This window comes from Sycon ciliatum, chromosome 1 (genome assembly GCF_964019385.1).
Source record: "Sycon ciliatum chromosome 1, ocSycCili1.1, whole genome shotgun sequence".
NCBI classification, from domain to species: domain Eukaryota; kingdom Metazoa; phylum Porifera; class Calcarea; order Leucosolenida; family Sycettidae; genus Sycon; species Sycon ciliatum.
The window spans coordinates 39,967,791-39,988,249 of NC_088643.1; the positions used below are offsets into that span (position 1 = coordinate 39,967,791).

The 20,459-nt window shown below is 46.3% G+C and overlaps 3 protein-coding genes across 3 annotated transcripts in view; 2 read left to right on the forward strand and 1 right to left on the reverse strand.

The window, feature by feature from the left end:
• LOC135825383 (tripeptidyl-peptidase 2-like) overlaps positions 1-20,459 on the forward strand; it is a 138,919-nt gene that overhangs the window by 12,282 nt on the left and 106,178 nt on the right. The window lies entirely within an intron of this gene.
• On the forward strand, positions 1,728-2,735 carry LOC135804594 (uncharacterized). Its single transcript, XM_065318498.1, has one exon. The coding sequence runs from the start codon at positions 1,728-1,730 to the stop codon at positions 2,733-2,735; it is 1,008 nt and encodes a 335-aa protein (XP_065174570.1).
• On the reverse strand, positions 8,563-19,757 carry LOC135825459 (CUGBP Elav-like family member 6). Its single transcript, XM_065338149.1, has 8 exons — positions 19,171-19,757; positions 15,885-15,967; positions 14,948-14,993; positions 13,317-13,525; positions 12,812-13,118; positions 11,865-11,969; positions 11,100-11,243; positions 8,563-9,476 (listed from the first exon to the last, which is right to left on the reverse strand). Exons 1-8 carry the CDS (start codon positions 19,394-19,396, stop codon positions 9,349-9,351), a joined length of 1,248 nt encoding a protein of 415 aa, XP_065194221.1. The 5' UTR covers positions 19,397-19,757; the 3' UTR covers positions 8,563-9,348.

Below are 20,459 nucleotides of genomic sequence, written 5' to 3' on the forward strand. Positions count from 1 at the left end.
CCGGCACACGGGGCCTAGCTGCAGCCTGCACTGCATGCTGCAGTGTGCGTTTTGCAGACCAGGGCCAGGCTAGGCTAGCCTGGACTGCGACAAAAGATGACGATGCTACGAGCTTCTGAGAAGTTCCGATTCCTAGGTTCTTTTGTAGTCCAGATACCCATTCTTCACCCTCACCACACAAGATCATTGAAGATGTCACGACCAAAGGCAAAGCTTCACTTCAAAACCAAGTACATATTACAAGTACGCGCAAGTACGCGCAACAGAACGCTAGAAGTGTCATGTAGAACAACAACAACCGCAGCAGCAGCAACGACGACGACGACGACGACGACAACAACAAACAGGCAAATGAATCGATGCAAAGAATCTTAAGCTATAAAAGTTGGTATCCGTAGTGATGTTTTGCCTTTTGGCTCCGAAAGCACTACAAGCATAATGTTTGCTCCACAGCTGCTCCAGGTCCAGGCGGTGAGGTGCGGATGTTGAGGCTCAAGTTTAATGTCAACAGCCGGTGATTGACAGGCAGCCAGAATGCGGTGCACGGAAGAACGGACTGCGGCGAAAACCAGTGATGGCTGGCAGGCTGACGGGCGGAAGCAGCATGACGACGGATGGCGGCGGCAGGAGGGCGTAGTCCGCAGCAGCTCCAGGTGTGCCGAGGGCGGGTGGGCGGCGAGAGGCACCACAAATTCCCAAATCCGGAAAGTCAAAATACTATAATGCTCCGCGAGCGCAGCGTCGGGGGTCACCAATTTAGGCACCCAGGATGGCAGAGGTCGTATCTGTTCACGGGGGAGACAGATGAATCCCGGGACATACCACCCTGGGGCCTAATAAATTACAACTCCGAGGAGAGGGCAACTTTGTCTAATTGTTGTTGTTTATTTTAGAGCAAAGAGAAAGAAATGTGTCATGCGCATGCGTATATCTGGTGAGGGAGCTGACGTCATGCAGCGAGGTCGCTACAAATGCAGTACTCTTGGAGCAAAATTTACATTAGCCTAACCAAACAGTACAAGGCATAGGCATAGTGGTCGCCTGCGGAGGCGAAGCCTAGTTTGTGTGTTTCTGAACATTCAAGCGATGCCAACGCGAATCCCGCGAATTATTATTATTATTATTAAGCTCACCTGGTGAAGGGTGCCCCGCGTGTATTGAGCCGCAAGGAGTGATAAAGATCATGAATGATGCGGCTTTCTTGCAGGTTTGCCGAGTGGAACTGGTGGAAGTGTAGCGTCTCTGACGTTCTCGCATCATGACATCATCATTTGTTTGCATGTACACGTCATATTTTCCTCATCATCACAAACACTGATTCACCATACTCTCGCACACATTGTAATACCTACTACACGTACTTCGCTACCATAATAATTACGTAATGTTTGGCTAGCATAGTTCCAATACACATTACGACATCTTTTGATGTTACGCACTCCTCGCCTACAACGCTATTGTAGAAAAGTAGTCTTTACTCATCTCTTGTAAGTTCTGTTTGCATCCAAACACTTCTTCCAAACAGCACACGTCAGATATCTAACAAAACAACAAACTTCATTGCACAGTCTTCTATCACAATCTCTTTCCTATATAAACCTCCTTTCTCTTCACTTTCTTCATGACATTTAGTGTTCGCCAGTCTTGTAAAGATCTTGGAAACTAACACTCGTTGCACTGTATCTAGACTACTAAATTGGTGACCCCCGACGTGAGTAAAGTGCAATATGTCCAGCGACGATGGTTCTTCCGCTTCCGCCTCTGGAGCTTCAGCTGCCGCTAGCTCCTCCGCCCCGGCCCAAAACCAACCACTCGCCCGCAACGACCAACACGACGCACCGGACCGTCCGGTGTCTGCCATCACCTTCCGACTGCCGCAGTACTGGCCCGGCGATCCGCAGCTTTGGTTTGCACAGGCAGAAGCGCATTTTGCCCACCATCGCATCACCAACCCGCGGGCCAAGTATAATGTCGTCGTGAGTTCGCTGGCTCCTGAATACGCCGCTGAGATTCGGGACTTGCTCCTAGCGCCGCCAGCCGAGGAGCCGTACCAAGTCCTGAAAGAGGCGCTCACCGCACGCACACAAAAGTCCGATCAGGCACGGTTGCGTGAGCTACTCTCAACAGCCGACATCGGGGACAGCCGACCAAGTCGCGTCCTCCGACGCATGCAACAGCTTTTGGGCAGTAAGTCTCTAGACCCAACTATCCTGCGCGAGCTATTTGTACAGCGTTTGCCCGTGACGGTCCGCCTGATTCTGGCTGCAACACCTGCAAGCCTCAGCCTGGACGAACTTGCAGCGCTTGCTGACAAGGTGGTTGAAAGCACGTGCTCAACCCCACTCACCGGTACAAGTGTTCACACTCTGAGTGAAGCCCCTAGCCCTGCTCGGTCTAGTACGTATACGGCCTTATCATGTAGATCTACAGCGTCCACAGATGCGGAACAGGCCTGCACCGCTGACAGGGCTGAGATGGCCCAGCTCCGAGCTGAACTCGCCAAGCTGACGTCCGCTGTGAATGTGATGACCCGTGACACCGGTGCCCCTTCCCAGCGTGGCCGCCAACGAGAGCGTAGTCCCGGGCCACCGTCACGCCACCCAAGTGCCTCCAGGTCTCCCGGCCGTGACAATCACGACGACCTTTGCTGGTATCACCGTGCGTTCGGTGCGAAGGCGAACAAATGCCGAGACCCCTGCCGATTCCTGTCGGGAAACGGGAAGGCCAGCCACTAGTCGCGACCGCTAGTGTGGTTGGCCCCTCGAATACCGCTACCGGTCGCCTCCTATTCGTCAAGGATCGCTCCCAGTCCGTCGAGTTCCTTGTCGACACCGGCGCCGCCGTCAGTGTTCTTCCTCCGTCATTCGTAACTCTGTCTCGTCGTGTTCATCGCAATAGTCCTCGTCTCCGTGCAGCGAATCAGAGCAGCATCGCCACGTACGGTCAGCAGCTGCTAGATTTAGACTTAGGTCTCCGACGCACTTTCAAATGGGTCTTCGTCGTTGCTGACGTCAGCTATCCGATCCTGGGTGCGGATTTCCTTGGCCACTTCCAACTCACTGTCGACCTGGCCGCCAGATGTCTGCGGGACTCCACTACTCAACTTGCCGTTGTCGGATTCGCCTCGGATGTCAGCACCTCCGCTACCAACCTGCTGGACACTGATAGCCCTAGTGAGTATTCTGCCCTGCTGAGTGAGTTTCCTGACCTTGTCCGACCGACCACTGGTGACTCGCCTGTCAAGCACAATGTGACACACCGCATAGTCACATGATGGCCACCCCGTCCACGCTAAGCCTCGCCGTCTGGCACCCGACCGCCTTGCACTGTATCTAGACTACTAAAGAAGGTTCGACGGGCTTCTCGCGACTCGCGTGCTCCAGAGTCCAGACGCAGCCGTGACTCATGATCAGTCACTCAATTAGTTAGTGTCACGTTTAGTTACAGTCGGCAGGAAGCGAGAGCTCCGACGTTCGGAGTAGACACCTTCTTCACCGCCGATGTCGCATACTACAATAGTAGTCTACATCACTATTCTTAGTTCGCACTGTGGATCACGAGACTAGGCGGAGGCACAATGACATGTCAATGATTGGCAATCGTGACACATGCATTGTGTGCATGAGCTAGCACAGTCATACTCATACTGACAAGTGACATACTAGTACATGACAGTAGTAGTACAGTGTACTAGTACTCAGTAGCAGAGAATAAAGGCTGTGTCAAAAGAGCCCTAGCGCATGTAGCCATGTAGCAGACTGGCACAGTGGCAGACTGGCACAGTGCCAGTGCATGACTGTATTGTACCTGTCTGTACTGCTGAGTCAGTGCTGACACAATCATAATGATAACAATGATGTGACCATTAGCATGATAATGGCTCTCACCAAGGCAAGAGTAGATCTACTCTTGCTCTCACTACAAGTCTCCCAGTATTTTGTAACTACATGTATTAATTAAACTTGTAATAATTGTACTTTGTACTTCGAAGTAGTCCTTTCTTCCGATGGACATACTCACATAGTCACATAGCTCAGTGGTGACTCTTCAAGACACAATGACTCATTGAGTCATTGACATCATTGCCATTGGGCCCTCAATGGATTGAACCGGCTCCATACATGTACAATCGTCATGTAGTGGTCCTTGCGTCCTTGCAACAATACGATTTCATAGTCATTTCCTTTGGACACGACTCCCTGCATGCATGGTGTAGACCGAATAGCGGCAGTCTACAGCGTGCATGCATTCGTACAGTACTGGGTTTGTTATGTTGTGAATAGTATCCCTCTGTTTTGTTACCAGTATCTGTGATCGTGAGTGACAAGCGAAGTGACAGCTACAGGGCCATGCCATGCACACCGTACCAGGAACATGTTCAGAACATGTACTGAGTCTGTGAACGTTTACAAGTAAACACATAGCCTTTTAAAATACATTGTACAGTCGTCCCTCTCTAATCCGGCACTTTATAATCCAGCACCCTCGATAAACCAGCACAATTTTCAGTAGCCAAAATATCCTCTTCACGCACATTGCAGCAGTAAATCAGATTTGTTAATCCAGCACCCTCCCTAATCCAGCAGATTTTCGTGGCACAAATGGTGCCGGATTATAGAGGGACCACTGTACAAGTAATAGTTAACAAATAACAAAGTAACGTTAGTACATGTGCATGACGTACATGTACATAATCAGTGTCGTACTCAGTACTTCCAAGTACATGCATATGACTGTGATGTTCCGGCATGTCTTGTAAGAATGGTGATGCAACTTACTGCAAACAACAGTTACATACGTTACTAAACTAACCATTGGCTAGTCACGTGCTTTACTAGCCTTTAGTTTAGTAATTTTAAAAAGTACGTTCTAGTAATTACATGTTACATCATGACATGCACATACATGTGCATGTAAAATGCTAGTGAGAGGCTGATCTCGCTGAGTGAGTGCCATGCCGATTGACCAAGTTAGTTACGTCCACCAAACGTTTAGTTTATTTCTCAAGCTCAAGCCAAGAGTACATAACATTAAACCATGTGCTCTTGATGCTACTGAGTAGACCTACTGACTGTGTCGCTAGCCCTAGCCCAGCTCAGCTGTCCGTCCGCCTGGTTGCATGACTCACCGGGCCTTGACCTCAAAGTCGTGGCAGCCGGACTTGCTCAAAAGACTCCAACTTCTGGTTAGGGTGGCAGTACAGCGTAGACAGGAGTGCCGTGTGTATCATCGTTTTCTCGACTCCAGACCAGTAGACTCTATTACTTTATTAGTTTAATAGCTAAGTAGCCAGTGGAAATGATGATATTCGCCATGGACGCCCATTTGCCACTTCGCTCTATCGATGCCTGGTGCTGCAAATCATCGTGCCTCCCAAGGTTGGGAACCGGACAGATAGCTAGCTACCCACTGCCCAGATAAAGAGCCACGGTACGCGGTCCAGCCCCCGAGAGCAGTTTCCCAATAGTGCTGTGCCGATACTCTCAATACTGCCGCCTACTAGCCGCGCTACTAGTTGTAACGGATGGCTATTGAATATTGATAAAGACCAATTTACTAATCTGATCATTCTTGCACACTAGCAGTACACGTGTACATGCCTGCGAAGAAGATTTCCGTAGCTAGAACTACATGTAAGTGCATGGCATGATACAGCTACAACGAGTATGTAGCACCGGGTTTTGGTATTTCACTATGCTGGCACCGGACCTCTTTCGCTCGCAAGATTTCCAGACGGAGCATGATCAGCAGAATGTACAATGACTATGACTATGTATTCCGATAGCTGCTGAGCTAAGGACTCTCACAAAGGACAGTGTACTTGTGTGTGAGTCGTTAGTTCAGTAGCTATCTTCCAGTATAGAAGCTACGGAACACGTCCGAGGAGGGAGGAGCAGGGAGCAGACTCGACAAACAGGTAGATCTACATGACTGTATACGCCACCCCACCAGGCGGCGCAGGGCCTAGGGCTACATGTCGGGGGTAGCGCAGATAATTATGTACATAATCAATTTTATATAGGGCTGAAACGATCGTGGATTTTCACGTATCGATTACTCTTTCGAGTAATCGATTATAATCGTTAGCAAATAGAGTCATAATTCAGTGCAAACATTACTCTGTTTCCTCAAACTATGCCTTCATAATACCAACAAATCTGCATTAGTGAAAGGGTAGCTCCGAAACATGGCAGTTTTGAAGTCAATTTAACCTCAGAACGTGAACCATACCCCTGGCAACTGCATACTCCCAGCGGAAACTGATTCAAACTTACTTCACAAAACGAGGGTTTACAGTACTTTCTGGACACAAATTAAAAAAACGCAAAATAATCGTAATCTGAAACTCGGGTATTGAGCCAGTAAAAGTAGAAAGGAAAAGGACATATGGAAACGAGTTAAGAGTAACTCTCCTCCACTGTAACTAGATAATCGTAATCGGTAATCTAAACGATTGCTCGATCGTTAGAGTTATCAAACGAGTACGAGGTGATTCGTAATTTTTTAACATTGCGTCATTTCTTAACAAATCGGTAAAATATCTCATTGCCAGCGCCTGCAAAAAGTCACGTCAAATTTCTTTTTGCCATTGCCATTGTCAATGTTCTGTCAAGTTCGCCTCCAAAATTGAGACTGATATTCCTTCAGGAAGTGACATTGCAAGAGCTTTCAGTCTGCATGTGCGCGATGTTCACGGTAAAATAGAGTCTAAGAGAGTCATAGCCGCTGGTTTCAACCTCCAGTGACAATATATTTAGCTGAAAAGGAAGCATATGATAGATACATACTGGAAACGACGCCTGGGAAGGAGGAATGGGGTGTGTTGGCCCTGGTAATGGCCACACATTGGCAATTACTCTGTCCCTGCGGGAATTTGCGGAAAAAACTCCCGAAAATTTGCGCAAGAAATTGCGGCAGAAGGTAACAAAAAATGCGACGAAATGTGCGGAATGATGCAGAACTTGCCAGGAATTCGCGAAATTATTTGCAGAAAATTGCGGATTTGGGCCAAATCACGAAATTTGATGCATCGTATATCTACTCGGGAGTCGTACTGTGCAAATACCCTAGGATCATGGAAAGAACTGCGTGAAAAGTGCATAACAATGTGAGATGTAGTGCAGAAAACAACAAAAAACGCGGGAAATCGCGGATTTTGCTGAAAATCGCGGGTTTGGGCCAAAATCGCGAAATTTGTTGCATCCGTGGAATCGCGATTTCCTGGAGGGACAGATTACTGAATTTACTAACAGATGTTGATCACAATTGCATATAAAATCAGGGTGATACACCTACTGCTATGGGAGCTTGAATGGCTTGTATTTGGATCAACATGATCTTGATCCAGTCTTGCTGGACCATCCTGGATACGTAGGGTCTCTTTCTATTGAAAACTGACTTGAAATTGTGCTGCTAAGGCCTATTTTGCCATGATATTAAGAAATGACCACAACAAATAATATGCGGAAAACTGCCATTTTTCAACTTCCCCCTGCTTCCCAACACCAAGGAATATGTGCATGAACAACCCACCATTGCAATCTAAGGACATCAGTATTACATTTTTGGAGGAAGAAATGGAAAGATTCGCACCTCGAACCCTACGGAAGGCTTTTTTACTTTCGTGTTAAATAATGACGAATCACCTCGTACTCGATTATTCGGTATAATCGTTTCAGCCCTATATCATTGCACTGTAACCCCCCCCCCCCCCCCCACTACACCGTTGGACCAGGCCTAGGCTAGGGCTACAAGTAGAGGGGGGGGGGGGGGGTGGTGCTACTGTACCCCCACCCTCCGCCTCAGTTGCACCAGGCCGCAGGGCTACATGTGGAAAGTACACAACAATAAGAGACAAGATCAAAAGGAAAGCTTTACAATAATATTAATAATAAAACATAGCCATAAACATGCAGGTTTGCCGAGTGGAAGGTGCGGCGTGCTCCTCGTGTGCTCCGGATGGCAGTCGTGAGTCAGTCAAGTGTCAAGTTCGGCAAGAAGCGTGTGTTCCTAGTTGGAACAATCAACTTCAAAACATAGCCTGTAAAATGTAAAGAGTTACTGAGTACAGTTATAATATCCAGTATCCATGTCCAGTGTTTATAATAATTATTATATGGGGCTACATGTAGTGGGGGGGGGGGGGGGGGTGATGGTTACTGGTATTTACTCCTACCAGGATAATGGGCCATTCACGCCCAAAACGTGGAGTACGTGACGTTTTCGCCTGGATAGCCATGACAACATGGAACGTGGCGGGAAAATCGTACCCCTGATACGAAAACGTAGACGACGTATCCAGACCCCTGCACCGACGTTCGTTCTGTCGTTCCCAGCTGTTTGTGTCCAAAAGAAGCTGCGCGCACAGCTGTACGAAAAGCGTATACGTGCCTGTATGAATACATCTGCATGAAAACGACGTCTGCCAGTACGTCGTATTCCAAAACGTGACGCGTATTGTAACGTAGTACGAATAGCCTATAAGAGGCAAGAGCAGATACGCGCGGTGCAACTCTGCTCTTCACATACACTCACTGATCATTAGCCTCACAAGACAATGACTTGAATTTCTGGATTTCCAACACAAATTCATAACACCTGCTTTCAGTTGCCACAACAACAAAAAGCAAAGAAGAAAGCGAGAGAATGAAAGGAGAGACAATATCAGAAACAAGACACAATCATCTGCTGCACATAATCAATTTAACTGAAGCGTAATTAATAGCACGGATATTAACGAGGTGCAGAAACAAATAGAAAGGGAGAAAAGTTACTCTCAACATTAGCAGGTACTCAGATATTGAGCGACTGGGAGAGCGAGATATGCGTCGCTGATTTTAACACAAAAAACAGAGGGCAAAATGGCTATAAAAATAAGCTTTAGACTTCACTGCACGAGGAAGAAACACATAAAATAAGAACCACTGAAACGGAAACAGACGAGACAGCCAGAAACACGTCCTGTATAAGCACAACTACAACACAAGAGAGCAATGCGACTGCAGTCACTAACCAGCACTAGCCAGCACCACCTTCCAGTGGAACAACACACGCACAGCCACCAACCAGCACCACCAGTACTACCTACCAGTGGAGCAACACAACACATGCACACATACAAGCAAACATTGAAACAAGAGAGCACCAGCACCAACACACCACGCACGCGCCAACAAGGACCAACAACACAAGACACTGGAACGAGCACAACTCCACGACTAACGTCACAACATCCAGGTTTCATGATAAGTGATATATAGGGGGCACAAACACACACACACACACAGCGACAGCTGCCTTTCATCTAGCCGCTCTGATTGGTGTAGAACTGAGTACTACATTTCGTAATTAGTACGGTCTGCTGGCGTCCTTGCCACGCTTCAGTGACACCTTGAGGCGCTTGGTTCCAATTTGGAAGCCATTCATAGACTGAATTGCAGTTGCAGCTGATGTGGCGTTGTCGTAACTTACAAAACCTGAACAGAGCAAGACAAACAAGAAATCGGCAAATAAGTCTGCTAAACCTATAAAAAAAAGCACACTTCAACCCAAACATGTGCACACATGTAGCCTCTGTGTTCCACTATTGCAAGAGCAGAGCAGCATTGGCTGGACAATACTACAGTCTGTTTCAAAAAGATTAGCAATCAGGTTTGGGTCTTGAAAAGTATGAAGATAAGGGAAATTTGGACAACAAAGTACATAACATGGCTTGTTAGGGCACGGCAAATTGTTCTGTGAAGGTTTCGGAACAATTGGACCAACCGTTAAGGCCGATTCATACTTCATGTCGCGTACGGGAAACGCGTTGCGAAAAAGTTGATCTGAGCTCAACTATTTCGCGTACGGGAAACCCATCGCGCGACGGGTTTCCCGTACGCGAGATGAAGTATGAATCAGGCTTGAAGGAGTTAGAATTTCGGCCAGGTTTCTGGCCTTTTCCCATGGTTTATAATTTGCCCTGGAAGCCAGTATCGATTTGTTATCAAAACCCACGATTTATCCCTTCCTTTTTGGCCTTGTGGATTTGAATGCTGTCTGCTGACCATGAAGTTGTGAGTTCAAATCCCAACAAATCTTCAAGTCAATCATTTTTTCATTGTTTTGGTGATCACGCTGGTAAGTTGCAAGACAAAGAAGGTGGCTGCGCCAAACGACTTGTTGTTGGAGCTCGCGTTTCCTGTCGAACTGACTAACACTTGACTGGCTCACGCCATGTGAAGTTGTGAACACGGAAGTCATTGCGCTGTAGCTACGTGTTGTTGAATACACCGGCACATCGATCGATTTCTATTTGAGAATTATTTTAGTACAGTTGCGCTCACTGAAATCCGACCCAAAGTGCAAAGCTGGCGCCCTGGACCAGTTCCGATTACATCGTTGTGGGTGTACATGTGTACGTCCAGCCGCATTCATTCCACTGCCAGGGCGTCAAGGGCCGTGCAAGTTGAGGGCGCCGGTTTTGCACATTGGGTCGGATTTCAGTTAGCGCAACTGTATTTCAAGATCGCCAATATATTTGAATTTAAGAGTCAACGCCGTCTTCTATCAGCTTTCACAGGCGTCTGCTTTTCTCAAAATGTCGTCAAAGTTACACGGATAGCTTTGCCACATCATGGCCTTGGGAATGAGTCTGTGTCGATGCCGTTTTCGTTACATCGTGAGAGTAAATTGCATCCGCGGCAGCTCAAAGAATCTATTTGGTCACAAAACGAATTGGGACGCATCCCGCTCGTCAAAATTTACCACACTTTCGACATGTTCTCTCTGACTCCATATCGATACGAGGAAGAACTCGTTTGTTGTAAACCAGACGTGCATGTATCGACGTCAGTGAGTTGACATTTTTCATGCTTTCGCGCGGAATATTTCTTCGAGTTCACAGTGAAATTTTCCAGCCAGCGCTCGAGCGCTCATACGGCAAACTCCCCGGGCGATCGCCAGGATTGCTAATCTTTTTGAAACAGACTGTAGTCATGAAGAACACAAGCTTCTGCAGATCAGTGAACATGATTGCAGTTAGTGCACCCAGCGCCAGTGACAGTACTTTATACCGTAAGCAGTGCAGTGGTGCAGTGCTGCAGTCAGTACAGACTTACCAAAACACTTGCTCTGATTGGTAGCTTTGTCGATGAAAACACGCGCACTCAAAATGGACCCGAAGGGAGCAAACATCTGCACTAAGTCGGCATCTCTAAACTCAGCAGGGATGTGGTAGATGAAGAGGTTGGCTCCATCAGGCCCTGCAGACAAACACCCAAACAATACACAACCAGACACTGCCACATTGGAGATCAGTGGAGAATACGAGTTTGCTTTGCTCGGCCAAACTTGCAAGCAAGAAGAGAGTGGCTCTGGAGGCAATAAACTGCTAGGCACACCGTTTATACGGGTTAGCACACTGCGGCCATCATTCACAATAATTATTTCAGCCACCTGGAATCTTTGAATACAATTTGCTGAAATGGCAGGGAATTTGAGTTGGGTGCTGTTGTTTTCACGGTGTCTACAACTATACGTGGGAGACACAAAAACGTTAAGGTGCCAGTTTACTATGAATGGACTGAAAACAGTTACTTGTACTTTAAAAGTATCCCATAGTATATCATGTCCAGGTTACTCTTCCTAAAGTCCCACTGTATGTACAAGAGTAGGTGTTAGTGGCAGTAAGTGCATTGCCAATTTCCTACCGTACTTTCTGGAGTAAAAGCCGCGGACAGGTTTTTCACGAAATGCAGACAGCAACCACATTTGTCACTGTTATTCTGACCATAGTTGTATAAGCTGCACCATCGACTATTTATGGGAGAATTACTGGTGTTTAAAGTGCGGCTTCTACTCCGGAAAAGTCGGTATGTAAGTACCTTCTCTTTGCTGTGGATACTGATGACCAGGCTGGGCCATGTTCTGGGCTAGGGGTACACCGCCACCCATGAGTTGTTGATAGAGAGCGATGTTCGTGAGTCCAGCTGCAACAACACAAAGACAAGATTCAACCAAAGGTACACATTGAGCCGGCTGACGGCCAAAATGCGTGCCCGGTACGAAAACCGCCGAGAAAGAACCACTGTCATTCTTCGTCCACCGTTGCACACCGAGGACCAGGCATGAAAAAAAGAAAAGAAGAAACCAATCCTAGTCAGTCATTTGAAAGGGTACGGTAAAGTCGTGTATAAAAGCCACGGTTTAGGCCATAGTAAAAATTATCCTTGATTCTCCAGTACGTGCGCACCGGTTTTTGGCGGCGCGCCGACAATTTTTTTTATTTCTATGCATGCATATGTGCGAATGAAAACGGTCAATGCGAAAGGCATGAATCAGGGAGAAGTAAAATACCGGTATTTTTCTACTCCCTGGCCATGGCCTGAATTTATGAACATGTGACCATGTACATATGTGTGACCGGCCCTATCTTTGGAAATAAAAAAATAGTGGGAAATAAAACAAAAAAATGGCTCGCTCGCACCGATTTTCACAGGCTCATGACCTGAGAATCAACTATTTTTTTTACCATGGCCTTTATGACTTTTTAGGGAAATTTTGCCGGCTTCTATATGAGACAGGTTTCTATACAAGACAGGTATTTCTATGTACATCAACACTAAAACCAGGCTTATGTGCGGACAGTGTATCTTGAAAATCAGGCTTTAATACAATACACTACGGTATTTAGGAAGCTGTCAGTCAACAGCATTGAAATAATATGCACACAAACTTTCGAAGAATCTGAAACATTGCCACCCCCAACACACACAGACACACACACACACACACACACTTGCCAATATCAAAGCCCATAAGCAGTACATACTTGGGTCAGAAGCTGAAGTAGCAGCTGCAGCCGCTGCAGCAGGCCCATTGGCGCCATTGCCAGCACCAGTGGCAGATGAACCAGTCAATAGTGACTGAAGGGCAGCAATTTGTTGGTAGATAGCTAGTGGGTTAGTGGCAGCTGCAGCAGCAGCAGCTGAAGTGCTCTGTCCCACGGCACCACCACCAGCACCGCCTACATAGGGCATCATTCCAGGAAACATGTTGCCACCTGCCTTCTGGATTTTGCGTGCTTGGCGATCCTTCTCCGAGTCAGCAAACTTGACTTGTAGTGGTGACTTTGCACCCTGCACAACAGCAGCAGCAAAGGATTGAAAAACGATATGCAACATAATTTGGAATGGACGCGTGCACAGTGAGAGGTGAGTAGATCATCAGGCCCACCGCAAAGCTTAGGACATGGTCATTCATAGGTTGAATATAGTCAATTATAAAATATATATTAAAAACCCCAAACAGCAGTCGAACAGAGGACCAGAACCTACCGGCATGGTGTTGGAGTTATGCAAAGACCGGATTGCATTTAGACATTGCTGCTTGGATGAGAGCAGAGCAAAGCCACATGATCTGCTCACACCATGCTCATCCTTGAGAATATTGCACTCCTCCACGGTGCCATAGGGAGCCAGCATTGATCTCAGTTGATTCTCATCAACCGACTTTGAAAGCATGCCAATAAAGAGTTTTCGGTTCTCTGTACATCATCAACCGAAACAACGAAACACAAGCGGACAAAAAATTGCTACAGAAAGACTGGACATGCAGTCACCTCACACACTGACTATGACACTGTACTGAATCTATCGAAATGACATGAGCACGAGAACTAGCAAGCAGTATGCAGTGACCAAGGAGTCGTAACATATAACTTAAAGGACACATCCCGAGATCTTAGCACTCAAAGCTATGGGCATTACTATGCAACACACGATCGTGACCAGCTGAACCCAAAACAGCTCACTTCTGGGATGCCGTATGTGAGTGTGCATAAATGAGCCCCACCCTAACGGGCTACTGAAACGGGTACCCTGGGAGCGAAGCCTGCATCACTTCTTGCCCCACACGCCTGTGTCATCTCCCTAGATGCTATAACTTCCCTGTAGTGGCCGAACCCAGAATACAAGGTATACACGTGAGAGGGAGAGGGAGAGAGAGGGAGCACACAAGGAACCTTAGAAGTGCATCACTGGTAGACGCCTACTAGACGGAGAATAGGATATTATCAAGAGTACATAACCCCCCAGAGTGTGCAACGCCGATCCAGCTCTGTGTAGGGTCTTGGTCGAGCGGAATCGGATCTTCTGATGTCATGCGTACACTTCACACCAGCGCAAGGCCGGTCTCGAGGCAGGGCACCATTGTTTTTGATCCAAGAGTACCCGCGACTCCCCGGGTTCCCCTCAGATGTGTACGGTATTATGACGCAAAGATCCGATTCCGCTCGACCAAGACCCTATGCAGAGCTGGATCAGGCGTTGCACACTCTGGGGGGTTATGTACTCTTGATATTATTCGTTCGTCGTCGCCTAACACTCAGATACATTTGGAAGTAGCAACATCGCCTAGTTGTTACTACAGTTGCGCTCACTGAAATCCGACCCAATGTGCAAAACTGGCGCCCTCAACTTGCACGGCCCTTGACGCCCTGGCAGTGGAATGAATGCGGCTGGACGTACACATGTACACCCACAATGATGTAATCGGAACTGGTCCAGGGCACCAGCTTTGCACTTTGGGTCGGATTTCAGTGAGCGCAACTGTACTTAGAAATCTATCTGAGTGTTCGTATACCGTTAAGTACCACGAGAGCACCCATCATTTGCTCCATGCGTGGTCGGGTTTAGAGGTGATGCCCCTCTGTCTGTAGATCATACGACACGTATCTTGTATACACATTGCAGGACGTGCGGCTAATTCGTACTTAGTAAGTTTATTTTGGAGCCCCATACAAGAACATGCTGAGTGTGACTATAGCACACTAAGGTTCTCACACCGCACAAACGGCGTGGGCTCTACTTCACAATCTTCTTCTCCCCGGCTGTAAAATAAAGCCTGGGTGCTCTCGCGGTACTTTACGGTACTAACATCGAAGCATAGCATATACTATGCACCTTACCAGGCTTGCCTTCATCTGCTGGCTTGACTTGAAGTGCACGATTCATCTACACGACATGCAGCAACACATATAGCCACACAGGTACACAGCACACACATGCACGCATGTGTAGAGCCACACAACAGGCGCAAGGCAACGAGGGAGCGGCATGCACGACAAAACGGGACAGGCCATCTACCAAACTGGACAAGACAACGGCACTAAGACTACGACTATAAACCAAAGAGGCGCGCAGCCGCACGTCACAATCATGACAAGCACACAGAGAAAGTTAGTGCACGTGCCCCGCTGCAGCCTGCAGCCAAGCACCAGTGAGTGTGTCTCTGTAGCCCCAGTGAGTGCGTGCGTGTGGATGCGCGCTTGTATGTGTATACGTGTGTACACGCCGAGCTGTGACGGTATCATCGCTACAAGTGGGCATGGTCACGGTGTGCGGAGAGAGAGAGAGAGAGAGAGAGAGAGAGAGAGAGAGAGAGAGAGAAAGAGAGAGAGAGAGAGAGAAAGAGAGAGAGAGAGAGCGAGAGAAAGAGAGAGAGAAAGAGAGAGAGAGAGAGAGAGAGAGAGAGAGAGAGAGAGACCGCGTACACTCCACTAACGCTGCAGTCTGGAATGTCTACTTCTTAGGAATCCCTGGAAGATAGTGACTACTACCAGTACTACACAATCCCATGGAATGTATAACTTGATATTCTGTTGGGTCTACCCTGCATATAGGTATGTGTGTACTGCACAGTAGAGAACAGTGAAAACACAAGGCGAAAAATGGCTACTACATGTAGTAGAACATCACTGGCCAACAGCAAAGGCCCCTGGTACAAACTCAGGTGGTGACAGTAATCCTTTGAACTTAGAAATGACCATCCCCATCAAATGTGCAAGCATGTGGACAGGTAGTGGACAGGTAGCACAACAAACAAGGCCAATCACTGTGACTCACTCCATGCAGGGTTCTCTTATCATGTAGTTCAATCATACAACGGTCGGCTTGAGCTCTTGTCTGATACGTCACAAAGCAGCATCCTGGAAAATCACGGCAGAATAATACTTGCAGCTCAGTCATGCACCATACTAGAACTTCTAACTGATATGCAAAACATGGGGAAGAACATCTTTGAATTGGGTTGGACTGTAATCATTTCGCATATCCAGATCCAGACACACAGGATGCACCCAATTGCGATCAATTAGTCGGGTCAAGATTCCCAGAGCAAAGATAGACAAACCCAGGGCAGAGCTACTCAGATCTAACGGGGTCCTTTTTACCAAAACAATAACTTTGCTGAACTGATGCAACAGTATCTGTATGGCAGGTAAAGGTCATTGTCAAAGAAAACGTTATGGCTGTTTTTACACTAGGAAAAACATTCATCGCAGCATCAAGGCTGTGGCTGTTCAAGCACACACGTACAGGTGGAATACTGATACAAGTAATTCGAATACTAGTACGGCTTAATTCGAACATACCACTTAATTAGAAGTTTTTTCAGGACCGATTTCTATCAATACGATTCCCACATAACAATTTCTGATAATTCGAACCTTGAACTGGACATGTTCGGTTAATTAGAAGTCCCACAGATTCCACTTACATAGAAAATGTGTGGGATTTGTGCTGATAATTCAAAGTTAGCAAAGTGTAATTCAAAGTTTACTGTACACTGTACTGGTCAGTGCAGTTTGCATGAGCGGGCTGTGTCGGTCAGTTCAGTATCCGTGAAATCTGTGTCTAAGGCCCATAGCGCAACTCTGCGTGACCATGAGAGCATTTTGACATACATATTGTGTTGTGGGCTCATGTTTGGATAATTAGAAGTTTTATCCTGGCATTTCGAGGTTCGAATTATCAGGATTCCACCAGTAACACAAAATAGTGCTCTCTACTTCAGGAAGTACTAAATTAGCGTCACTAAATCAATCTCAAATACAAAAGAACCTTATAAAGAAAGAGAGCGTAAGAATCTGTTTTAGATTCATACCGTATTTCCGCGCATATAAAGCCATGGCGTTATAGGTGAAACATCGCTGTTTTGGACCAAATTTTTGGAGAAAATAGCCTCGGTTTTAACGCCATGGCGCTAAAAGTGAGAGACGCTTACATGAAAAAATCGGCAGAGTATGAACTTCGAGTACTCGTATGGTGCCGTTGCACGTTCATGTCGAGCATCCATATACTGTATAAGCAGAAATATTCGTCTGGAATTTAATTTCGTCTTTTTCGTCCAAGGAGCTTTTGGACTAAATTAAATGTAGGACTAATGTCGATTTGTCCAGCTTTTCTATACACTCTTATGATCCATGGACGAAATTTTCAACCGGACGAACTCCTTTTCTTTCGAGTTGGACGAAAGTATTGACCGACAAAATTTTCTGCCTCTACAGTACTTTCAACTTTCCCTGAAAACTTCAAATTGTGAACCTATTGTGTACAAGGTGGCATACAAACTTGTGTGAAGGTGCGGTGGCGGTATGGCATGTGACAGTGGGGATGGGTACATGTAGAGAGAATCACCGCTACTGTAGGTTCACTGAAAGAATTGAACTCACCTTTAACGCCGGATGCAACTTCCTCCACATTGAAATTTGTTCACTTAGAACGCCATGGCTTTATAAGTGAGGGTAGCCTTATATTCGGATATAACGCCATGGCTTTATATGCGCGGAAATACGGTATGCTCTCTTTCTTTATAAATTTCTCTACTAAATCTCACTGTTTTGAGAAGAAATGAGCTGCAAAATATGAATAGTATTGAGCAAGAGAGAAGTACATTACATGTACAGTAGAACTGCCCTGACCAGTGACAGCAGTGTATGTTGGACTCATATCATATCCTCTACGGAGACAACACAGGCAACTGGAACGTGAAACGATGTGGCTTCAGTGGGATTCACAGAAGCATTTCTGCGATGCGCGGTGTGACGTCTGGGAAACCAGGAAATCCTCAAATCGCATCCATCTCACAGATGCAACTGTTGCAAGTGGCCCACCGCAGAAGTTGAGCTTGGCTCCACTTTCACAATACGACATCCGATATACGATTTTGACCTTCTTTGCAGCAAAGTTGTACAAAAGGTTCAAGAGTTGCTTGTAGATTTGTAAAAGTTGTACCAGTCACGCAAATACCGTATTTTACCGGTTGTAAGTCGACCCCCGTATCTGGAGGTCTCAATTCTGCGTTTTAAAGTTTTCACCCAACGAAGCATTACTAACCACTCCCTGCTACTAACACATCAACAAATCAGGTAAACATTCCATATTGGAGGGCATACCGTCCCAATCCTTGAAAAATGCCAATAAACTGGCAAAAATGTGTACACATGGTGCATGCAGTGCAGGTCATTTTTTGTAGAATACCGACAGTTCCCGGTTATAAGTCGAATCCCGGTTGTAAGTCGAACCCCACCCTTTCTCCTCCTATTTTTAGTCGTAAAAGGTCGACTTACAACCGGAAAAATACGGTATACCACGATCACCAGTTGCATAAACCACACAGATCACATAGAACTTCCAACTATGGGGGCCAAACGCACATCTTTTCAAGTACAGTTGAACATCGATTATCCGCACATCGACTATCCGACCATTCGATTATCCGTAACAGTTTTTTTGGGCGCACGTGCCGTAGAGTACGCACTGTGCATGTAGTGAGCCATTCAAAAAATACGAAAATTTTGAAAAGTAAAAAGTAAAAAGGTCGTGTGGCTGGTAATAACCACTGAAAGTGTGTGAGTGACAGTTTTTTTCTTATCCGGAACATTTGCCTTATCTGAACACCGCCTGACAGTTGTCTGCCCCGAGGTGGTCGGATAATCGATGTTCAACTGTACTATGGTATCATGCCGTCTCCCTAGAAGCTACGACTCCCAGCTACCGTCCACAGAAAGAGTAGGGAGTCCATAATTATAGGGTCACACGGTCGCAGAACTCCAAGTAAAGATCACCTGTCACTAAAGACCACTTTTCTGTGCACCAATGTGGTGGTCGTTAGTTACAGGTTTCACCATAGAACAGCCATAGAGTACACAGTACATAGTATTAATCACGGGAACTAGGTTTTGCTGTCAACACCAGCATGGAAAAAAGTTGTTGGAAGCTTTGTACAGTGTGCGCAGATTTCAATTATTAAAAATAGGCCCGTGAGCATCTTCCTGATTTCATTTGTAATAATGTACCCACAACGAGTAAAGGATAAAAGGGGAAATGAATCACAAACAGATTGCTTTACCTTTGTGGAAACCAGTGAACTGATCCTTCAGGACTTTCAGATCGCATATTACACCGTACGGTTCGAAAACTTCCCGTAAATCTTTCTCTTCCATTGTCCTTGGAATTTGGCCAACGAACAATTTAATCGAGTCTGACTCGGGCATTGATCCAACACCTAACATTGCCTGGGCTCCAGAGCCAGGTAGACCAGGTATACCTCCAGGTGCTGAACCGAGCATCTCCATGATGTAGAAAATGAAGTCTAGTTATAAAATACTGTACATCAAGTGAAGGCAACGGAGAAGAAAAGTTGTCTACGGAGTACGGTTGTTGCTGTGAACTGATAGCAATAAAAGAAAAGTCGAATACTGGTGTCAGGACGTGCTCCCTGCAATCCTCCTCCGCGGGGGATCCGCATCCACTGCAGACGTGGACTGGTGTAAGTGGTCAATACTCTAAAGGCGGAGTGGTCGGGGACCGGGGAGACGAAGATTGGCAAACTCACGGCGAAAAGACCTGCACTGGCAGCAGCGAGCTGGGGGTTGTGGACTGTAGTGCAACTCAAGTAAGTTGAAGACTTCTTCAGTTCTTGACCATTTTTCGTTGAAATGAAAAGAAAAAAACACCAAGCGCCACGCACTGCACGTGGCAATTTTTTTTACCGAGCCATATTCAGATATTTGTAGGCGTAGCGAGTAGCACGCGCGATCGATCGAGCGTAGGGCTACTACGACTCTTTTACAAGTTTTAGATATTATAGATTCTGTATGAGTCTACGACGTCGACAGGACGTACATATGATTGTACTGACAATGACATGTACTTGTAGGAGTCAGTATTTTTACGACTTTCTGGTTGGGGGGGTTATGTACTCTTGGTAGTAGTATCAGCTTCGAAAATAATAATAATTCAAAACAACAAAAGCAAAAGTTATTATTCTGGTAATTCCCACTGTTCTAAATCACTCAAAAGGCTGTTGTGGAGGGGGATATGTGAGGTTTTGTTGGTCCTAGTTCTCATGATTTTAATAATTATTGTATTCACTAGTTTGTATTTAATTAATGTGTATTAGGTGCTAGCATGCTGCTGTAGTTTTGCATTTGTATTGCATTTTCATCCATTGTGTTTCTTTTGCCCGTAACTTGAAGAGGCTTCATGATCGAGACTCAATTGCATATAATTTATGGATCGTTTATAGTAATTGATGGCCATCGTCGCATCATGGGGTTCAGGTACGAGTAGATACCTGGATGATGAAAAAATAAGTTTCAAGTGCATGGAATCTGTGCTGAATTGCATACCTTACAG